This window comes from Meles meles, chromosome 16 (genome assembly GCF_922984935.1).
Source record: "Meles meles chromosome 16, mMelMel3.1 paternal haplotype, whole genome shotgun sequence".
Classification (NCBI taxonomy): Eukaryota; Metazoa; Chordata; class Mammalia; order Carnivora; family Mustelidae; genus Meles; species Meles meles.
In genome coordinates, this window is record NC_060081.1 from 68,610,912 (window position 1) to 68,634,373 (window position 23,462).

Here is a 23,462-nt window from a genome sequence, read left to right on the forward strand (position 1 = left end):
AGCTGTAGTTATTTTGTTAACTGGCAAAAAGCAAACACTTAACCCTCTTTAGCTCCAATCTTTTGTTCATTTCTTCCTGCTGGAATCCCATATTCATTTCTTCTTGTTACATGACTAAACCGGATGGCGGTACTAATTTGCATTTTATAAATTATTTTCAGCTGTACGTTCCCTACATATTAGCAGTATATTTGCATTTCTCCTTTCCGTGGATTGCTTCGCCAAGACATCAGTCCCTTTCCAGTCAATTATTTGTTTCCTGTTCCATTTGTCAAGTGTCTCACCAGTAACAGAAATAAACTGCTGCTTTACCTTTTGCACGAGACTGACTTTCTGGGCCCGGAGGGCCTCGTCCATCAAAGCTATCTCTGTAGCGGTCAAAGTAAGCATCGTCCTTCCTCCTGCAATAGTCGTCCATTCGCAGGTATCGGTCATAAGAGCTTTCTCTCCTGAAAAGCGGAACAAATTTGCACAAAGTTAAAACTCACCTATGCTGCAAAACTCAGATAGACAGAATTCTTCAACACGCATTCCTCTGTGAGGAAGCGGCACAGTAAGGCAGGACTTTGGGATTAGACAAATGAGGTCTGTGTCTGAGACTCACTGCTTATCAGCTCTGTGGCTGTGATTGTGTTAACCTGCTTTGCAAATGACTGGAAGGATGTACAGAAAGCTCTCAGAATAGTTCCTGGCTTAAAGTAAATGCAAAATAATTGACAGTAACTACTGATATTAATTTTGATAATATACAGACATATATAATATTTCATGTAAATACAGATAAATTTCTTATCACCTTGAACAGAACTCAGAACAGAAACTCTGTACCCACCAAGAAGAAACTCTTTACTTCCCATTCCTGTAACCACTAATCTATTTTCTGTCTCCATGAGTTTGCTCTCTCTCTAGGTATTTCATGTTGGTGGGATCATACCGTATTTGTTCTTTTGTGTCGCCTGGATTACTTCCTTTAGCATTATGTTTTCAAAGTCCATCCTTGTTATAGCAGATGTCAGAATTATCTTCCATTTTATGGCTGAATACAAATCCACTGTATAGATCACTTTTCTTATTCATTCATCTTTTGCTAGACCCACTTTCAGCTACTGTGGAGAGTGCTGTTACGCACACTCACATACAAGGATCTGTTTTGAGTCCCTCTTTTCAGTTCCGGGAGTGGAACTGATGGGTTCGAGTAATTCTGCTGTATTTAATGTTCTAAGGAACCTCCTGCCAACTGCTCTCCGCAGCAGCCACACTATTTTACATGCCCACCAACAATGCACAAGGCTTCTCTCTCTCCCCACCTTGCCAATACTTGTTACTTTCTTTTGTTGTTTGCCTCGATAAACGATTCAGAGATTATAGCCAGCCTAGTAGGTATGAAGGGGTGGCCCATGGTGGCTTTGATCTGCATTTCCCTTCTGACGAATGATGCTGAGTGTTTTTTCCTGGACCTACTGGCCACATGTACATTTTCCCTGTGTTTCTGCATTGCCAAAACAATGTGCGATCCATCTTTTTTTCCCATTTGCACAATGCTGCCTTTCACAGGTCACATGGAGAGATCCAGATTCATTCACTAAGCATAATTCATCAAACATTCACACATTCAGCAAATATTTATTGAGTAGCACATCTGCCACTTGCTAGACATTGGAAATACAAGGCTAATAAAGTCACTGCCCTTACAAAGCTTTCAATTTGTTCAACAGAACACCCATAAAAAAGACTGTTATCAAAAAAACCAACAAAAATCTAAGCAGATGGCTGTATATGTACCTGTACATGGGCTCTCGGGAGTCTCTCATATCTCTGTATCTGTCGTACATGGGGTCCCGGTGATCTCGAAAATCCCTAGAGTCTCTTAGATCACGAAAGTCTCTAAGGTCTCTCATGTCCCGAGCATCACGCATACTTCGGCTATCTCTGTGATCCCGAATGTCTCTGGTATCTCTGTGGTCCCGCAAGTCTCGGGGGTCTCGCATGGCTCTGCTATCACGGGCATCCCGGCCATTTCTGCCATCCCTGGGCTCTCTCCTTGGACTTCCTCGGATTGGGGATCTATCACGTCTTGTATCTCGACCGTCTCCAAAGCCATATGGATCTCTGTGGGAGGTAGCAAGGAGGAGCTAAGACAAAGAAATCGAAGGTAGCCAACCCTTCAGCTCTTTATTGGAGGAAGTCCCCACCCTCTCCAAGCATTTTTCTCTAAAACACGGGAGCCAAACAGTGAGAACATGACTAAAATTTTAAAGACAGTCACCCATCTGGTTAGCAAATAAAGACTAGTAGGTTCCAGGATCCCAAAAGATTAGGACATCAAAAGAAGAATGTAGACCCAAAGCCAAAGGTTTTGACTGGGGTCACGTATTTGTCCCAGAGTAGTTTGGTATTCCTTACGCATGCCACGCTATCATCTAAATCTCCACAGGTTTTCAAAGTTCAAGCACCTTTCCCCCAGAACCTGTTTTCTCCCACTAGACATGTTTGAAAGATTTTAAAAGGGGGAAAAGTTGGAGGGACATAGTAAGGAGGAAGACTCATGAAGAAAAAAAAGAGCAAATGCACAATTTCATATATAGTAACAGTGATCAAAGTAGTTGTTCCTGAAATACAGAAAATATCACTTAAAATATCTAGGATAGTCAAATTAAGGGAAAAAAAGAAAAAGTACAATATGACACACAGTAAAGTGTAAGAACACTCAGCTTCTCTGTCTTCTCCATAGTTACTGAGTAGTGGTCTTTCTCAATCTGAGTTTAATGCAGAACCTGGTTCCTTTTTTGCTTCTTTGAACAGTGTCTGAAGTCACAGATATGTTTGGGCTTCATGAGACATTCTACCCCACTGGAAACTAAACCTCAGCATATCTAAAATTAAACTTCTTATTCAACCCACTTCTTAGTCCCATTCCCGACTTTTTCACTTCTGCTGGAAATTATCTTCCTGGTTACCAAGGTTTAAGTTCTTGAAAGTTAATGTCGATTCTTCCTTTCCTTTCTCCATTAAGTCACTTGAATCCTTGTTCACTTTCCTTTTTCATTCCTACTGGATTCACAAGTTTACAAAACAAAAAACCCAAACCAAACCAAAAACCAATCTTCCAGATTTCAATTCATTCAACACATAAACATCAGATTAACTATCAGATTTCCACCTGTTACTAATCACAGCTTGACAATCACACTTCTAGGTACCTCTCCCTAACAAATCTGGACCCTCCCCAACTATTACTGCTCCCCCTATTTCCTGATTCAACCTCATCTGTTCTGTTCTTAGGACTTAACCAGAATGATCCTATCTGCTTCAGGATTTCTGTTCACATGGTTTTTCAACTTGGAATATCCTGCACTAATGCCAGTATCACCCAATCCTCACAGGAAAGTTCATGTCCCAAATCTTCCAAGAGATCTTCTCTAATCTCCCTAATAACTGTTGATCTTTCCTGTGGCTCAACTCTTAGAACACTTACTATTTCTATTACTCATCTTTATCTGATAGTTACCTTCTCACAATGGTGTCTCCTTGTTTGACCTACTTTAAGGATTACCACCTCCATAAAATCTGCCCCGAACTCTTGAACTTCCCCAACAAAAATGCTCCTCCTTCAGTCCTTTCCATCTCAATAAATGGCACACCTACCTACTCAGTTAGTTACGCCAGGAAACTGAACGTCATCTTTTCCAAAGCCCCATCCACTCTTCCAATTCCATTTTCAAATTCTGTTCATTCTTTCTCTAAAATTTGTATCAATTCTGTTCATGTTTATTTCCGTTAGTACTGCTGAAGGCCAACCCATAATGACCTTTCCCTAAAACCACAGCAAGAGACTTCTACCGTGGGATAAGACTTCCTCATTTCTGCTCCTGCCTCTTTTCTAATCTTTCTCTGTATTATCCTAGAGTGATTTTTCAAATATGTAAAAACCTTTCACTGGTTTCCCAAAGTATTCAGAATTCAATCCAAAATCTCCAGTAAGGTTAAGTCAGGGGCTGCATGGTCTTGGCTGTCTTCTCCAACTTCATTCCCTCCCCTCCAAAGTTCGACACTATCTTGCCACACTGGCCTTTCAGCTGTAACTAGCCGAGGCTTTTCCTGACGCCTCTACCTGAGCAGCAAGAACAGAACATACTCGTTCTCTAGGTCTCAGCATAATATGTGTCTCTTACCTTCGATTCTAATAGTCTAAAAGTTTATTTTCTGCCCTTAAATCCTGGCCACATTTTCTCATAGCACTGTTTTTACTTGTCATTTATCACAATTTGACGTATCTATTTACTTGTGTAACATCTGTCTGCTCTACTAGACTGTGAGTCCCTGAGGACAAGGGCTGTCCGTCTGACTCTCCACTGTAAATCCACTGGGTCAGTTTATGTCTGGCATGCAGCAGCTGCCCTATAACTTGTAGTGTATGTATTTCTATCACTGCACTTATCACATGGTTCTGTCATTACCTTTTTACACTGCTTCTCTACTGAAGAGTAAGTTCTCCTGTAGTCTCTGGATACCTAGGACATCAGCAGCAGTTCAGTAATGTTTAATAAATCGAATTTATTCAACTCAACTGTAAGGCTCTTATGAACAGGCGTCATATTCTGTCTAAACTTTTGTCATCTACCATGATCACACACATGAGGCAGCCATCATGATGCCATCAAGTCTGGTAGAAAGCCTCAATTTTACTTCATGTGGGCACAATAAAAAGAATTTAAATGCCAATTCTGCATCTATGAAAAGTCCTTGTCATATATTTTAAGGCTCACACGCACTCTTAATTTACAGGCACAAACATGGGAGACCAGGCAGTTTAAATGAGGAAGCGCTAAACATTTTTCCTATTAAAGTGCAGACTAACCAAGATTCTTTGTTTTTTTTCTATTATGTCCTAGAATCTTCCTCACATGTATAACATCTGATAGAGTATATAATGTGGGCAAAAACTCAGGATCCTATGGAAAGAGACTATTTTTGGATTAATGATCAGCAGATAAACTTGCCTTGGGGAGCAGTCAGAAGCAGTCATTAGAGATAGAATCAGATTTCAAGTGTTCTTGGCAATCAGGGACGAGAGAGATACCATGAGCCTGACAGACCACAGACCACACACAAAGCCTTCAGGTGGTGGCAACGAGGGCTGGGGATATGGCTAAGAACACCAAGTCATAGCACATTATTCATAGCATTAGGATAATTAAAAATGCCATATTGTCCTCATGCTTTTGAATCCACTGAAATACCTTAAACTTACCTTACTTACCTCCATCCCTGGAGGCTGACCATAACCCTAGATTCCCAAAGTCTCAGTTCATGCTTCCAGTTTGAGAAGGCAAGCACTCTCTTTCCCTCAATGAATCTAAAGTCCATGTGCAACAACACTACTAATTCCCTCATTGCTTTCTGGGTAAAATGGAGAAAAGATGATATTCACAAGGGGGAAAGAACCAAAGAACAGTGGAAGTAGGAACAGAGAAGACAATAATATGAAAAGGCAAAGCTTTTCTCCTTTCTCCAAAAGACGAGCAGAGCAGTGTGGCAGAAGCTGTTCTTCTAGAGACAAAAACAAAAAACCTTTAGGCTCACTTTAGGACCCAAACAAAGATCTCCCCAGAACAAAAGGGCTCTTGCTGCTGGCCCCAACAACTTTCTCAAAACAAGAACCAGCCAACAAAGGGAGGTACAGGGTGCAGGATTCAGAGTGTACAAGGAGGAAGCCTCTGAATGAGATGCTTGACCTTAGATAACAAGTGGGTTAAAAGCAAGTTTCTGGAGCACAACAGGGTTCACAATCTCATCCCAGAGGTGTTTTACTGGAGAACAACCGCAGTGTACCCTCAGGTACCAGGTCACTAGAAGCTAAAAAGAAACTGAACCTTTTAAACAGAACCAGTTAAACAAATTTCAGCACTGGAGTCCACAAACTGAAGGCAGATGACAAACGACTAAAATTGCTACACATTTCTCATCTATTCAGCTGGGGACAAAGCCAAATGCTCTTTGCCTTGAGAGAAATGCAGTCGCATCATTTGGAAACATCTGAGAGGGAAGAGACGGGTGGGTGACGGGAGAAGCCATGGCTCAGATGGTAGAGTGATGCGTTTCTGGTAGAAGAGCTTCTCTTCCGGGGACTACCAAGAGGTGTGCAGAGCGCTAGGCGTTTGAGAGCCTACAGGGTAAGAGCGGACAGATGATCATCTTGGAAGTCTGTGATGGACTTTATGCTTCTCTTCCTCCACAGACCGAAACCTCAAGCCCAGGATGGAGTTCTTTGGCCTTGGCTCTACAGAATGTCAGGGAGAAAGGCCTCTGTCCTTTTTTGTCAGCATCTCCTTTTTGTTCACTGGAATATTTTCCTTGGGAGGGCGAGCTTTTTTTTTTTCTTTTTCCATTCCTGAAAAAAAACCAACTTCAGTAGTTGCTGGTACTTCTGTTGCAGATATTGTCCACAAATATCATTATCTAAAACAGCTGGCTGCTGTGTGATGTTGATCCTCCACCATGATGGCTCCATGTTACTGTGAGAAACGGAGACAACAGACTTGTGCAGAATTTTGCCAGTAGGTGCTCGTAGGATAGGAAGTGCAACGAGTTATCACACCTCACAGATCCAAATTTTTTAAGTGTCCATGCTTCTCCCCAGAAAGAACGCTGATTTTCTCAAGCACAAATATGACTCTTTTGTCGGTAGAGGCAGCACTTCCTGAGAACCGATGGCTGTTCTTTAAGTGTTAGTGCAGAGGTAATCACAGCCTGGAATCTCAACTTGCAAGGCCCACCTAGAGCTAGCGTAAGAGCACGTAGTTATCAAAGGAATTAGCACTGGAGATAGAAGTCATCTTGAGCCACATAAGAAACTCGTCTACAGCTAGGATATTTCTGATGAGCCAATCCCCGATGACTTTCACCAAGATGCACCAAGCCTAACATCCTTAACAAACACACAGGGAAAATTCTCTGCAGAGCTTTTGGTGTAGACAAATTAGTTCTATTTGTTCTTTTTAATGTCAGACAGGAAGGCTTAGGAAATAGAGTCTCACTTGGAGGCCACATCTGTGTAGGGATATGTTCCAAGACCTGGATTGCCAGGGTGTTGAGCTGAAGATAGAAACTGAGAACATCTGAGGTACAACCAGAATCATGGTCCAGTCTCTGAAGAAAGTAAGGGCCAGTGCCTAGCACCAATGCTAGACAGCTTACATGGTAACTAAGCGATGTACTCAAAAGTCCAATGAAGTGGTCCAAGGGTTAAATGATGAGAATTCAGGCCGAAATTTGATCCAGAGCAGGGATCCCTGATGCAGAGTTTTGTGCTTGGCTGGACCAATACTGTCAGAATTACACACTGACAGCTGGAGTCACTGGGGAGGCACATTACCAAACAGAGAGCAATGCCAGCAGAACTGTGGCTTACAGAGACTTTTGAAGAGGTGATAATCCTGTGAAAACTCCCAAAGATACTTAGGTATTTTGACAGTCAAGGTTAACGTCCAGCAAAACAAGGTGTTACAAAGGTCTTGCCAGCATGTTTAGAAACAATTTTATTAAAAGGAGCAACACTGAACACATTAAAATACAACTCCAGGGAAATATCTGCCACAAACATACTCCCCCCTACCCTGCCTGTGAACAATGCATTCTGTCTGGCTGGGGGACACGTAACTGATTAGGGTTGCCAAATGAAGGCAGTTTGGCAGCTGTCAACAGACTGGTATATTTTGAATTACTTCAAGGCTCTGACTGGGAGTATGTACTCAAAGAGTGATATCCAGTGTTCACCCTTAGAGAAATGATTAGCCTCTTCCAGGCTAACTAATCATCCATCATGCCTACTTATTCCATTTTATTTCTGCCTTATTGGTATACCATAAGAGAAAATCCATGATCAGTGTGATCAAAATATTAGTGTTCTGTTTTGAATACAGTATCAAGTTTGTCTGGCTTTAAAATTTTTATTCTTAGAGATAAAAAACTGGGACTCTCTGCTCAGGTTTTAGACAGAGCTCAGAACAGATTTACGAAATGCGAATATCCTCCTTCCCTGAACCTTATTAAGCACAACTGTATGACACTTTGTCATGTTAAATAACACGCTGAGGAACCCAGTTAGGGACACAGCACCAAGGGGGAAGACTGATTCTTGATGGCGATTAAATTAGCCCAACTGTGCCTCCTATTGATTGCAAAAAGAAGCAGGAGGCTACTGCCCTATTCACATCCCAAACAACCTCATTTTAGAAATTATTTGAGGAAGGTGATATTTTACTTTTTAAAAAAGATTTTATTTGAGAGACAGAGAGAAAGAGCGTGCATGTGAGCAAGCATGAGTGGGGTGGAGGGGCAGAGGGAGAGGGTGAAAGACTCCCTGCTGAGCAGGGAGCCCAACACAGGGGTCAATGACCTGAGCCAAAGGCAGGTGAGGTGCTTAACGAACTGAGCCACCCAGGTGCCCTGAGGAAGCTGATATTTTAAAAGTTATATAGAAGTGACGTATTTGTATTTATGTCTCTGGTAGGGAGAACATTTTGAAAGCCCCTTCCAAGGTTTTTTTTTTTTTTTTTTGGTAGAGGGATCTACTATTAAAAAAAAAGGAAAAAAAGCATATAGCTATTTCTTCCATTGCACAAAAAATTATAGGCTGCATTTTAAGAGGGGATGAAATTAATCTTTTTAATTTAATGTCCTGGCAATAGCTATATTGGATTCCAAGCAGGGGAGATGGTTATTTTCTCAACATTGCCAATGTCTGTTGAATACCTATAATCAATTGGAAATGTTAAAAAGATTCAGCTAAGTATTATTAACTAGATGGCATAAATCAAGAGCACAAACAGGAACTACTCTATTCTGTGATGTGCCTTGTTTTTTGGGGGGGGGGGTGTTGCCTGCAAAAACACACAGACATTATCCAGAGATTATAAGCATCATGGGGACAAGAGAGGGGAGAGGATTTTACTAGTGGAGCCAGTGTCTCTACAGATACCAATTCCATACTCCTTCCGGTAAGTTACCTAGTTCGGGAACACATGCATTATTGCTCCTTGTAAACTGGATACACACTCTATCTCTTGGCAACCACAGCTTCCAATGGATGCCCCCTATTTCTGACCATTAGATGTAAACTCTTCACCCTCTGTATTCCGTGTTTATTGGGGCATAAGAAGCACCACAGATGGGACTTCCCAACATCTACAGCATGGTCTGATGTAGCATAATAGACGCAGACATTATATGGAACTGCTGAAGTTCTGCACGATTCATTTAAGTTCTTCAGGATACTCACGCATGCCCACAAAATCAATCAGCACAGTATTTACCTGTAAGCTACAGGCATTCCTTCTAGTGTGAGAGTGGACAGACAGAATACCAATGTACATGTTCACTTCTGCAGCAAGACCAAGGGCCAGCCAGGGCATCCACCTGGCGGCAGTAGTGCAGCTGTGGCTGTGGTGTCAGACTCAACTCCTCTGCACCAGCAGAGTGCTCAGAGAAGCCAAATGAAATCACCACCTCGCTGCTACAGTCTGCCTGAACTCTGCAGGGCAGTCATGTATAATCTATTCCTGGTAGCTTAGAAAATACCCACCCTTCACATCCAAGTGGGGGCAACATACACCAAACATACAGCAGTCATTCCTTCCTATGAGCGGGGAACAAAATAGAGGTGTTTTTGTCTCGAAAGACAGCTGTATGTCATGTGTAAGTTAGCTGGGTATATGCCAGGTGATCTGCGGCGCTAGCAGTACAGACCAGGATTCATCGTACTCAGCAGAGTTCAGTTCAATGTAGGAAATGTAGTCTATCATGGTACATAGTTTAGGCATGTAGTTTACTGTGGAAAACTGATACTTTTACTTAGAGGCAAAAACAAAATCCTTACTGAGTATCCATTTGGCCATGAAGAGACACCAGATATGAAACAGATCATATCTGTCTGCATTCCACACAGAAGTGCACACACTGCATCCACTCGTGTACAGTTAGGGTGCTAGTTTGGATAACGCCTCTTTGGTGCATATGGTAACATAAACAGGCTCTTCTTTGAGAGAAGGGGCCAATTTAATGCATATGTCGTGGGTATACATCAGGACTATCTCTTCTGTAGATATTGGAAGAAAGAATGTATTAGGGAAATGCCTTTTGTTTCCAGAAAAGCTAAGAAAAAGGGAGACTTCTGAGAGCTGGAGTGTTTTTGCCCTTTTTATTTCCCCTCAAACGGTAACCCAAGCATGCGAGCAGACAGGGGATCTGCAGCACAGGCACGGCAGCAATCTCTCAAGCAGCACTTTCCATACACCTGGTTAACATCTGGACCGGCAGCCATTTGTAATGAAGAGTCGAATCTCTGCTGCCCACTGCAGCGCAGCATGGCACACACCAACGACCCTGGGGCACTCCTTCTGCTGTGGAGGCTCCCAGTGACACGTGAGCTGGGGACAGACAGAGGTTTATCCTCTTCCAATCGCCTGCAACTCATGTTGCAAGCTGAACTTGCTGGGTTTGTCACCGAAAACACAAAGCTTCTCTGCATCTCCTGATGTATGTTTAAAAAAAGCAGCAAGGCCCTTCACACAATGTTCATGTTCTTATTGTTTGCTTGAGCGTTTCTGATTTGTTGGGGGGAAGAAAAGACCCTTGACGTACGAAGTTGGGCTTAACTCCCCAGAGCCCAACTCTCCCAAGGTAACTCACTGCTTCAGGGTACTTTACCTTCGTGTGGGGCTGGGTCTTGATGGAGCCGTATTCATATTTCTTCTTTCCGCTGCCTTATTAATATCTGAAAAGAATAATCAACCCATCTGTTCAATGCTATGGAATAAAAACAAAATCATCAGCACATTTCAAATGAAAGCAACAACAAAAAAACTACAATGACAACCAGATGGTGTAAGAAAATCCATTCAGCAGACACACTGTCACTTGGGCAATTTTTATTAAGTTACGGCAGTACATGGTCATGGTTTGGTAAGGAATGTCCCTCAGTTTATGCTTTAACACGCTATCAAGTCCTAAACCTAACTGTCCCCTCCAAAAGTCAAAAAGGTTGCCTTCTAAACTCTTCAAGAGCCAGCTCCAAGATTCTTTTTTGAGGGCAGGAGAGTGGGAGAAAGACAGGAGAGACAGAGTTTAAAAAAAAAAAAAAAAAAGAGAGAAAAGAAAAAAAAGCAGCAAAGGAAAATAATTCCATTTTATGTTACAAAGAAGAAACAGCCGGACTCTGTTGCTTTAAACTGACAATATGCCATGAAGCAGGGCCTACTTTTAATGTGCCTTGTGTTGCATTCCATTGTATAGAATGTTCCAGAATGAGATGTAGGAAAGAATATTTTTTTCCTAAACAAAGTATATTACATGTTAGCAACTACAATCCTCACAGGTGAGTACTTCAGAATAAGAACTGGCATTTGGTTATGTAGTAAAACACTCCACACAGGAAGTTTTCATTAGAGAACTGTGGCATTTACAACTAGGTAAGGGAGAACAGTGGAATCATACAAACTTACTGAAAAGCCAGTTTGTGCAGTTAAGGCCTGCTTGCTAAAAACAAAACAAATCTGCTTTGTAAAAATATAATAAAATAATATAATAAAATAAAAATAAAATAAAAACACCATGTATGAGTAAGAACTGATGAATTATCTAAAGAAATGTATCAATCTATGTCCAAAGATAACACAGGACAATTTTTATGTGACTTAAAGATTAATAAATGTGGGGCGCCTGGGTAGCTCAGTGGGTTAAAGCCTCTGCCTTTGGCTCGGGTCATGATCCCAGGGTCCTGGGATCGAGCCCCGCATTGGGCTTTCTGCTTGGCAGGGAGCCTGCTTCCTCCTCTCTCTCTCTTCCTGCCTCTCTGCCTACTTGTGATCTCTGTCTGTCGAATAATTAATAAAATCTTAAAAAAAAAAAAGATTAATAAATGTATTAAAAATTTCAATCTTTGGTTGCATGAAGAAATGAAACTGTGTCCTGCTGCAGTGTAGTTTTGTTCCCCATGTTCCATATTAAGCAATTAGCAGTGTATCTAATGACATTAAATGGTATTAAGCACTCACATAATTAGAGTACTTTAAAATAGTAATTATGTATTTAAAAAATTCCAACCAGAGTCCTATGGTGTGAGAGATCACAGTAATAACACAGAACTTAAGAGGTCTGGTACAGACCTTACCCTGCTATGCTGTCAAGTTTGAGTTCCTATTTAAGTGAGAATAATCTTCGGTTCCATTTTATTCTTTTTTTTTTTTTTTAAGATTTTATTTATCTATTTGACAGACAGAGATCACAAGCAGGCAGAGAGGCAGTCAGAGAGAGAGAGGGGAAGCAGGCTCCCTGCTGAGCAGGGAGCTCAATGTGGGGCTTGATCCCAGGACCCTGAGATCATGACCTGAGCCGAAGGCAGAGGCCTAACCCACTAAGCCACCCAGGCGCCCCTTCAGTTTCCATTTTAAGTCAGAGTTTCTATTGTATCTAGGAGAAGAATGACTTTTGATAAACTGAAGGTAACATAAATCTAAACAATAAGAGAAGCATATTTCACCCTAAGTTGCCTCTCACATTTTCAATTAAGTAGGCACAATGTTATCTATCATCCCTCTATTAAAAAAAATAAAAATAAAAAAAAATAACGTCTATACAGGACTTGGCCAGTAGTAATATCTGACCATTGCTTTGGTATGGCAAGTAGCACTTTCACCTACAACCCCAAAAGTTCAGCAACAGCTGAACTGCACATTATATAATGATTAGTTTTTTTATGTGTTATTGTGAAGAATATTGGTTTAGGTTTTGAAGGGCCTACTGACCTAGTCTACTTACTTTGTACTGCTCTCTAATATGGAGTGATTATGATTCAGAAAGAAATGTCATCTCTTTGATTGTTTAAGTAGTTTTCAAAGTATCTATGGAATACACTAAGGGTAGTAGGGGTGTGAAGATTTCTTTTAAATAAGCATGGTATCTCCCAGCAGGATTCCAGATATTACTGGATGGTCTTGTGAATAAAGAAAACTTCTCTAAACATTGACTTGACCTGAACATTTAGGTTAGAGTACAGAACATATGGTACCATTTTAACTGGCACGTTTCTATTAATGTGATATAATTTGCTAACACGGTATGAAAAGGACTATTATACTATCTAATTATATTCATTTCTGTGAGCACCTACATATTAGTACTGGGGAGACCAAAGTAGTCATGTATTATGCACTTTTGGGGCAAAGCTGGCTGCAGTTAGAATGAAGGAGGTAAATATTTTACTTTGAAGTTAGTGAAATTTATTTGCAATTATTTGAAAGATTATTTAAAATTCAAGATTATTTTAATCTTTAAGCCATTTTGATTATAATTTGCCTCCTACTATCTATTTTCACTAAATAGTCTAAAGCAATTATATCTGGATGGTGTGGCTTATGTTTCTTCTGTAAAAAAGAGAACTCAGATCATTTTAAGTTTCTTCTTAAATGCCAAGTGTTTGTTTATTCACCTCTATTTAAGAGTTCCTTACACCTCCATCTTGGGTGAGATATGGAGAAAATGAGACCCGAAGTTTCTGATAGTTTCACTGCCACCCAAGAGGGCTGCTCAGGTTAGAGGAGGGTTGGGGGGTGGGTTTCAATGACAGTTATGAAAGCAAAACTGTTATCACCACCAAGCCCGATACACAAAAAAATCCCAACACATGGTCACATAGAACTTTTGGAAAATCCATGAGTTCAGAAATACAGGAAGAATAGAGAAGCTGCCAAAAGTAAAATAACTTCAGGGAACTGGTCACAAAGCATAATAAAGATTTAAAGAGTCAAGGAAAAAACCCTTGTCCCAACCACCCCCCCCCCTTTTGTTGGTTACATAATTTAATAACCCACCAACTGGGCGGTTGGAGGTTTGTTTGAAAATGCAAATATTGGTACTGGTAAAGGGGGCTTTTGTATTAATTGGTTAATTAGATTTTTCCTTCTTAACTCTTTACAGAGATATATAATCTACACCAAGGAAACACAAATAATGTTAATGTAAAGGAAAAGAAAAAATAAAGATGGAAAGACAATTTGGTGACTTTTCTGGACATCAGGTAGGGAACCATAATTGGAGAGAATTTAATCAACAAGAGGGTAGTGGCAACTTTGATGTTTCTTTCCCCTCCTGCTCTATCTCATCCTGGCCAAATGCCCTTAAGACCTGAAGTCAGTCTCTGAGCGTCTCTTTCACCTCAGCTTGTTGGTACCTCCATACTTTGTTAGCTATATTAGCTATGTGAATGCCATTCAAAATCACCATCACAACAAGGTACCTTGGCCTGAGTATCTTCTAAGGTTTCTTCTGAAAATAGTTAAAAGCACTTTTCAGTTAAGGATTTTTGGGCAAGAAAAATAATATCAACTGAAGGGATCTACATAAAAGGAAACAAACCAGAAAATAATCTAGAAAACACGATGTCACACAGGAAGTGGCAAAGCTGTTTTAAGTCACAAAAGACGGGTAAAGAACTTTCAAAGAATGACACAATGCCTACTGTACAATTTTAGTTTAGACTAATATGCTAGACAGGGTTCACACAATGGTCTTTGTACAAAGCTATAAATAAAAATGCATGTTTCATTCATAGTACCAAGAATGGCTTTGCTCTATTTTTTCTAATTGTACCATCATAAAAACAACTCCTTTCACCTTAAAATCAATTTTTATCACAAGCTATCATAATGGAAAACCGTAAGGACTATTCTAGCATGAATTGCTGCACTTAGTGACAGTATCACTGTTGGACTGTAGGCTGCTGAAAAACCCAGAAGCCTATATAATTTCAATGTGATTATAAATGAAATAAAATTCCCCAAAGGCTTAGTTGAAAACCAACTAATAATCAGTAATTACTAAATTGGAACTATGTAATGATAAAGATAACGCCACTTGAAAAACATCCTGACAAGAAAGAGGTTATCACACATTAAATTCCCCAAATTGGGAGGGGGAAGGATTGGACTTCTCACTTAAACTATATTTATGAAGATGGCCTTGATGGTATACTATAACATCAGGGATATGTAACAAGTTATAATGCAATGAGTCAGGGATAAGAGAATGCCCCACTTGTTGTTTCTCAATCCTTTAAGCTTACTTTAAAAACTATGCATTCCCTCATATTGGATTCTTTCTTTCATTCTCTAATTAAAATAGTGATTATATCTTTAACTGTATTAGATTATTATTCCTAGGTACAGGAATGGGGGAAACAATGATAACTTATATTTACAGAATGCTTACTCTGTCCCAGAGCCTTTACTAAGAACATCATGTGCATTATCTCATTCAATCCTTTCTACACCTCTTGGAGGTAAGTACTATGATCTCTATTTTGCGAATGAGGAAATTTGAGATTTAGAGAAATTCACTGACTTATCTTAGATCACATGATGGTCAGGAGGCAGAGCTAGGATTCAAATCCAGATCTGTCTGACACCAAAGTGCTTATTATGCTATACTGCTCCAACAGGGAACAGAAAAACATGGTTTCCATTATGAAAGCTTGCTAAGACTCCCTGATCAAAATGACAGAACCTGGGATGGGCCAGTCTATGCCAGTCACCCCAATGTTTAAGTGCCCCAGATACCCAGCAGGGAAGAGCCTACTTATTAAATTACCACTTTGGTTTCTATCACCTCAAACTACAGTTGACTCTTGAACAATGCAGGGGTTAGGAGTGCTGTTCCCATGCAGCGGAAAAACTTGACTAACTAAAAACTTAACGGCAGCCTACTGTGGACCGGAAGACTTACTGATAACATGAACAGTCGATTAATATGTATTTTTGTATGTTATATGTATTATATACTGTATTCTTACAATAAAGGAAGGTAGAGAAAAGAAAATGTTATTACGGAAACCGTAAGGAAGAGAAAACACATTTACAGTACTATTAAAAAAAAAATTCACATATAAGTGGACTTGTGCAGTTCAAACCCATGTTGTTGAAGGGTCAACTGTACAATGTTTCTGACTTTGCTACCGATATTCTATTCACTTCAACACTTCAGAAAAAAATTCTACATCATTTAATTTTCTGCGCTTTTTACTTCTTTCGAGGAAAGAGCACTAGCTTGATCAGCATATCTGAGTTCTAGTCCTAATGGGAGTGGTGAATAGTTAGTCAAGTCATTTGATTTCTCTAAACCTGATGAAATGGATACTCTACCTGTGTTGGTTATACTGATTCAAGGAGAGCATCAGCTAAGAGAAAAAACTCACTAATTTAGACTCACAAAGATGGAGCTAATCTAAACTGGTAAAACAGCCTGAGCTACAAAAAATGTAAAATACAGGCTTATTTAACACAGGTAAAATTTCCACTGAACTGTACAAGTAGAAATCCTTACAGAACTGAATTAACACACTTGAAAACAGTTTCTAATCAGCTCAATCAGATGCCTCTAGGCCTACCATGTGTCACACTCTGTACTACGCCTTACACATACAGAAATAACAAGGCTAAAGTCTCTGCTTTAAAGGAGTTCACTGTTTAATAAAGGAGAGTGGGACATACACATGGATAATCATAATCTAAAGTAGGTTTACTGCAGAGACAATGAAAGCCTGTGTGGCAGGGGAGAAGAGACTGAAAAGAATAAGGGGTAGGAGGGACACAGAGGAGGCAGGGATGGCCTAAAAGAAAGAGTCCTGAAGGATGAGTAGTTAGTTTAGAAAGTTCAGAAAGTTCAGAAAGAGAAGAGTCATTCCAGCCCACGTAAAGGTGAAGGAATGGCGTGAAGAACATAATTAGTACTAAAGGAAGTTTGGTGTAGGGAATAGGGGGACAGGAGGAAGAAAAGAGAGAGGAATTACAGATGCAAGCCAGAGTTAGAAAAAGGTCACAAAAAACTTTGCTGCTGAAAAGGAAAAAATTGGTGGCAACAGGGTCTGTATACACTGAGCTACCATAATAGAGTCTCAGTGAAGCTAAATTAATAAAGGATTCCTATATGTATATTATTCAAAAAAGAGGTGCAGGAGTATTTAAACCTAAGATATTCAAAATATTAACTATAGTAATGATTTTCAAGGATCACTGGTCTGACAATGAAGGGTACAGGAACGAGAACAGTATTTAAAAGGTTATGATTCTACCTTCAGTAAAGGAATATAAAATAAACTTGGGGCCCAAGTCAGGAATTAATAGCCAACAATATTAGTTTAACCCACTGTTCTGGAAGAAACAGACAACCAAGCACCCTTCCTTAGTTTTTCCTAATACTTAAAAAAACAAAACAACTTAGTATGATTAAAAAAAAACACATAACACACAATTTATCATATTAACTATTATTTTTTTTTAAGTAAGCTCTATAACCTAATGTGGGGCTTGAGCTCCCGACTCGGAGATCAAGAGTAGCATACTTTACTGGTTGAAACAGCCAGGTGCCCCTCATGCGAACTATTTTTAAGTGCATGGTTTAGTACACTGAATATATTCACACTATTGTACAACAGATCTTCAGAATTTTTTCATCTTGCAAAACTAAAATTCTTTATACCCATTAAACAGTTTTCCATGTCCCCTCTCATTTATACACACACACACACACACACATTTTTTCATTCTTCACATCGCATTCCTTTAATGAAGAAATATCAGTACCACCCGAGAAGATGGCTAAACACCATTCTCAGACCTCATCTCAAACTTTGAGAATCTGAGGATGAAGCCTAGGAACCTGTATTTTAACAAGCTTCTCAGGTGATCCTTGGCAAGTATTTGGGAACTGTATTATCTATTTATCCCTTAGTTTATGTATAACATATACTTAGATCCTCCATTTAGAAACCTCTTTAAACTCCTGTATTCAAGGAGTAATAACCCATAAACATAATGTTACAAAGAAAACATCATGACAATGGCTAAAATCTGTCAAAGTATAACTCTTGAAAACAGTATAGAAAACATAATCACATAGCTACTTCCAATGGAAATGGAATCATGAACCCAAGTTTCCACTGTACTAAAGATAGAAATAATATCCAATTATAAGGTCAGTGTCCCTGCCCCCCAAGGAGGAGTGTATACCAACAACTTCTCTTCAATTTCATCTGATCATTTAAAAAGTATTCTGAAAACTTAAGCTTCTTTTCCCAATTACCTAGTTATAAAAGAGCAAGAAAAATATTATCCACTGAGCTTGCTACTTTTTGATAGCATATTATCTAGTTCTTTGGCGAATAAATGGCAAAATTTCAACTACAGTTCTCTCTAAATTCTGCCAACTAGACTTGTCGATATTGTTTTGCTGGCAGGGGCTAAAACTCCTGCTTCTTCTTAGGCATCTGGTTTTCATATCTAAATGCATCTCTTTGCAAGAAGAGAAAAATGGTCACACATATGATTTCACATCCACAGCACTAAAAGCAAAGTGGAGGAAATCTAAATTTAATAAGCAGACCATGGAATCTTGGTAGGTCTGCTTTCTTTGTTTTCAAGAGGTAAAAGCGTCCTACAGATGCAAATGGAAGGAATTAAAATACTAAAAACTCTACAAATATTCTAACTATTGCTATTACCGCTAGTTCAAACCATGAAGCCAAAGAACGTTTTATAGTTAAATTACAGTTTTGCTTAAAATGTATACCAACCATAAACCAGAGTTGCCAATTCCCATTAGTAATCTGGGATATGAATAGATTAGTACTAGAATCTGCTTCAATCTTCTATTTCTAGTGAAAACTCATTTTCTAAAGCCTAAATCTGTGGTTCTCAAAACCATAATGTACATAAAAATTGCAGGGTCTGCTTCTGAAAGGTAGATTCTCCAGCCCCCAACTCCAGAGTTCGGGGGATGGGAAGCTGAATACAGATTTGTATTTTCAACAAGCTGTTCTAGTGACTGATGCTGTCCTGAAATAAGTTTATAATCTTAAGTTTTTGTACTGAACGAAATAATATTTTTCTTATTTTTTCTTTTGGATATCAAGAATAATTCCTGAAGAGACATTTAAAAATAAATTTCCTGTGTCATCTCTGATGGTAAATACATGTTATTACTATCTCAATCTCCAACTGGATAATTAAGTATACTCACTTAAAGCCAAATTAGTCATAATTCAAAGTTCTCCAAAGCTTGCTCACTAACTGCAGGATCAACCTAATCTTCAGTAATTCAGTCACTCTAGATCCAAACCAGGGGACCACTCAAGATATTTCATAGAGCTCAAGTTATAAGACATCTGCTTTCTAAATGTTCTCCAATGCAAGTTAAGTTGCCCTGATCCTTGCCTAAAGTTGTCAGTCTTTGTGTAGGTCAACAATAATGTTGTTTTGAATAGGAAATAAAAGGAAAAGAGTATTATGGTGTGCAAAAGTTCTGATTTTTTGAGGGGAATTTTCTTAACATAAAAATAACTGATAATGAGCCCTGGGTGTTTTACACAACTGATGAATAACTGAACTCTACCTTTGAAACTAATAGTACACTATATGTTAATTAATTGAATTTAAATTTAAAAAGAAAAAAGCACTTGGTCCAGTTGACCTATTATTTCTTTTGTTTCTGTTTTCTTTTATTTTTTTAGTGATAGGCTAAAGAATGAAAATGACCATCCCTATAAATATTCATATCTGGTGGTAATAAAACCACCATTTAAAAAGCAGCAGGCATGCTGGTATTATATATTTAGCTGTCAGTATACTTCATACTTCTCTAATGTGCTATGGCTTCAGACAGTGGCCTTACCCTGATCCTTTCATTAACGCTTCTCATTAATGAAAGTAGCATAGAGGGTAATATTCTGTTGGTCACTGCCCTTTTAACTTCTTGATAGTTCAACTCTGCTTAAGCCAAATAGTCTAGACAAATGTGTATGCTGTTCACAGGACAAATCTTTTGGCACAAAAAAAAAGCTGAGCGAGCTTTAAAACCATCTGTCTCAAAACACATGGTAATCATTAGTAAACCACAAGGTAAAGAGAGGAAACAGAGCGTGGCAGAAAGAAGAGTTTGGGAAAACACTAGGACCTAAACACGTACATAGGAGGATAGCAAGACAATGGTACCAATGATATCTTCCTCTCTTGGACATCTACAGTGTGTATGTTTAGTATATTAAAGTTCTGGAATAAGGGCACCTCTTTATCTCATTATTTCCCAATTTTGCTTGACCACAAAGTCTTATATATTCAATAGTATCCTGAATATGTTCTACTAAGTATATGATTTGGGCAAAAAAATTTAACTTCTCTGAGCCATTATTTCCTCATAAGCAAAACAAATTTAGTAATATCAGCCCACCTACCTCACAAGATGATTAGTGGCAGCAAATGAATTGGTACTGTAAACCTGCTTTAAAATCATATGCACTGAGGGTTGTATGTGATCATTTACCATTAAGAGTAATAGTTTAGGAATAGACGTTTCATTCTTTATGTGGGGAGTCAAAAACAAAGAAACAAAGATAGTTGAAGGGAATAAAATTTTAAACACATTTCCTCCACAGGTATCTCATTCAAATATTAAATACATTTCCTCCACAGGTTTCCAATACTTCTCACAGTAGTAACAAGCCATACAAAGGCACTGCCATCTGCAGGCCACAGGGATAGAATGCTTGCAATGGTTCTTAAGAATAAAGTTTCAAACCATGAGACACTCTTTTTTTTTTAAATCACACTTCTAAAACCTTTCTCCAAAGGACTTAGCTTTTGAGCACTGGTAGCTTGAACCTCCATGTGCTGAAGTTCGGAAACGGACCTGAGTAAAAAATTCTCATTTCTTCTCTAAACAGGACTGATCACCTTAGCCTTATATAAGTTCTACATTTTGCTCTTACCAAGGTAACTCCAAGGAATGTGGATTTTTTTTTAATAGACTTTGAAGAAACAACACCTGAATGGTCTGAGCAGACTTTTCTGCGTTTCCTTTCAATGAATTAAAGTAAATCTGCTCTCTTTCACACACGTTTATGAACGGACTACGAATAGAACAGACTGTTTACATAAATAATTTAATGTCAATGCCTCCCTTTCTTTGAAAGACCTAATTAGCTTTTTTCAACAATTCATCAAGTGGCAGCATCTGATCTAGCCAGGAGAAAGGCGCTCCTAAAGCCTTCTTTAAATGTGTGGTGTTTACTAGCATGTGAGCCTGAACCACCTGCAGCTAGAAAAATTCCTTCCACTGGGCCCTGGAATACAGTTTCTCCAGCACATTCTACAAGGAAAACTACAGTTTCTATGTTTTAGGTTAAAAAATCATGTCAGAGGTTTCAAAGAGTACCTAGAAGATGACAGGAGCTAAAAGAAAGGCAAAGAAACCAGAATATAGGAAGAAACAGATATTAAATAGCCAAGTGATCTCCAATACCCACAATGCAAAAGCTTGGGCTTTACTGGTTGGAAAAAGGCAACATGAAAGTAAGTTTTCACACCTGGACTGACTCATACAGAAAACATTAAATCTAGAGTTGTCAAAAACCAAAACTGCTCCATGGTCATACGCAGAAACAGGTGGTTACCATGCCACAATGCTACAAGAAAACTGAGGAGGCACACCGGGCGCACTTGAGCTGACCGTTCCTGCAGTTCCCTGGGACTAGCCCTTGTAAGTCAATAATGAGAACAGTTTACAACGAAAAAGCCTTGTAATATCATCATCCCCAAGATCCTGGAGCATTTCACGCAATCCGCTATGCCTCAGGGAAAAAAATCTATGCACGGAGCGAAAGCCAGGACGACAATTAACCCCGTACTCCTAGGGCAGCGTTTCCCAAAGCGTGGAACGCAGAATAACTTCAGGAGGAACAAGGACGCACTGTTTAATAGATAGGTATTTATTTTTTATGAGCATTAGAAAAATAACTGGCTTTCCATTATACGGTTTGTGATTTACGTTTCCACCTTAAACAAATGTATTTAAGAAGGAGGAAAAAGGAGTCAGTTTAAAGAAAAAAAATTAACATTTGGTAAATAACAGTACAGAAGATACACGACAGAAGGGTGTAACGCGAGAGACTGAAATTTGGGAAACGCCGTCCTCAAAAAAGCCCCCGGCGGGTCGTGGGGAGCGGAGAGTGACCTGGGTCAGGAGACAGAAGAGCCAGTAGGTTGGGGCGTTGGCTCTGTCGCTAGTTTCCGCGGTAACCTCGGGCACAGTTTCTTTCCCCATCCTCGGGGCCCGGGGTCCGCGTTATAAAACGAGTGGAGGTATCACGCGACAAGGAGACAGACGCCCCGAAGATGCTGTCAAGGGGCCGCGAGGCGGCGGCGACGGGGGCCAACGTTCGGTTCGCCGCACGGCGCTGCACGCCCGGTAGAACGCCCGGAGAGGCGGGCCACCTCGGTCCGAGTTCGAATCCCGCCTGCGCCACCGACTCGCTGAGGACCCGCAGGCGAGCGACTTTACAATTTCGAGAAAGGGACGCGGGATGTGCAGGCCTATCCTACAGACAAGCTTGGAGGACTACTGTCGGCGGTTCGCGCACAAACAGGCGGCCGCGGTGCTGCGCCGCCCGGACCCGAGCCCACAACCCGCGGTCCCGGCGGTCCGGGCCTGGGCTTCACGGGAGCCAGAGGCCGCGCCCCGCACCGGGCATGCGCAGCTCCGCGCGCACCCGGAGAAGAGCCAAGGCCGCGGTCGCGCGTCGAGCGGGCCCTCCCGCCTCAGCCTCCCCATCAGGCCCGGGCCCCTCAACCGCCTGCCGTGAGCCCCACGCCTCGGCGGACGGCCACCGCTTCCCAGCACTCACCGCTACCAGCGCGGCGGGCTCCCGGCCGCTCCTTCGCCTCAGGCCCGCCCCTGCCGCCTCCACTTCAGCCCACCTGCCCGCCGTAGGACAAAGGCGCCACCAACCGACCGGCGCGGGCACGAGGCAATGGCGGCCGGGGCGGAGAGTGGGGGCAGAGGGCGCGCACGCAGCGGCAGGCGCGGCAATGTCGCAAGAGCGCGTGGGTTTACGGCAGGGCTGAGTTGGGCGTCGATCTCCTTAGCAATCAGGGCGGGGAAGTGGCTCCCGGCGGCCGTTGAGAACGCTAGGGGTTGCCTAGTAACGGCTCCAGGGCTAAGGATGGGTCCAGGCTGGTACTCCGACCCCAAAAGCTTCGCCTTTCTTCTGATATTCGGAGCGCCTTTTCTTCCATTCTAACTGTGGAAATAGATAATTTAAATCCTAAAACACTTTGATTTCGTTTTTCATAAAACACAACAAAAAACAAAACACCTTTGGATGTGTGTGTTGGAGAATAGTATATGTATTCCCGTAACCTCTGAATCCCGAGGAACAAAGAAAGCAGAGAGGTAGAAAAACGGTTTATTTAAATTTACATTTAAATAGGCTGTGTACCCTATTAGTTTCGCTGACAAGCGGCAAAAGGCTTCTGTTGATATAGTTAGAGGTTCTTTTTGAGTTATTTCTTCCTGGAATATTTATTCAATGTCAAAAATAAATATACCGCAGAATGTAATTGTTGACTATGAAGCATGCA

At 40.5% G+C, this 23,462-nt stretch overlaps 1 protein-coding gene across 3 annotated transcripts in view; it reads right to left on the reverse strand.

The window, feature by feature from the left end:
- NCOA5 (nuclear receptor coactivator 5) overlaps window positions 1-22,863 on the reverse strand; it is a 30,213-nt gene extending 7,350 nt beyond the window's left edge. For 2 of the 3 annotated variants that reach the window (XM_045981210.1, XM_045981212.1), the window contains exons 1-4: window positions 22,727-22,863; window positions 10,708-10,774; window positions 1,783-2,109; window positions 313-449 (exon numbers count right to left, since the gene is read on the reverse strand). In XM_045981210.1, coding sequence (XP_045837166.1) covers window positions 313-449; window positions 1,783-2,109; window positions 10,708-10,745 — 502 coding nt within the window. In that variant the 5' untranslated portion in view covers window positions 10,746-10,774; window positions 22,727-22,863. The remainder of the gene's footprint in view (window positions 1-312; window positions 450-1,782; window positions 2,110-10,707; window positions 10,775-22,726) is intronic. The other variant, XM_045981211.1, reaches the window with a different exon arrangement.
- Between the last annotated feature and the right edge of the window lie 599 nt (window positions 22,864-23,462).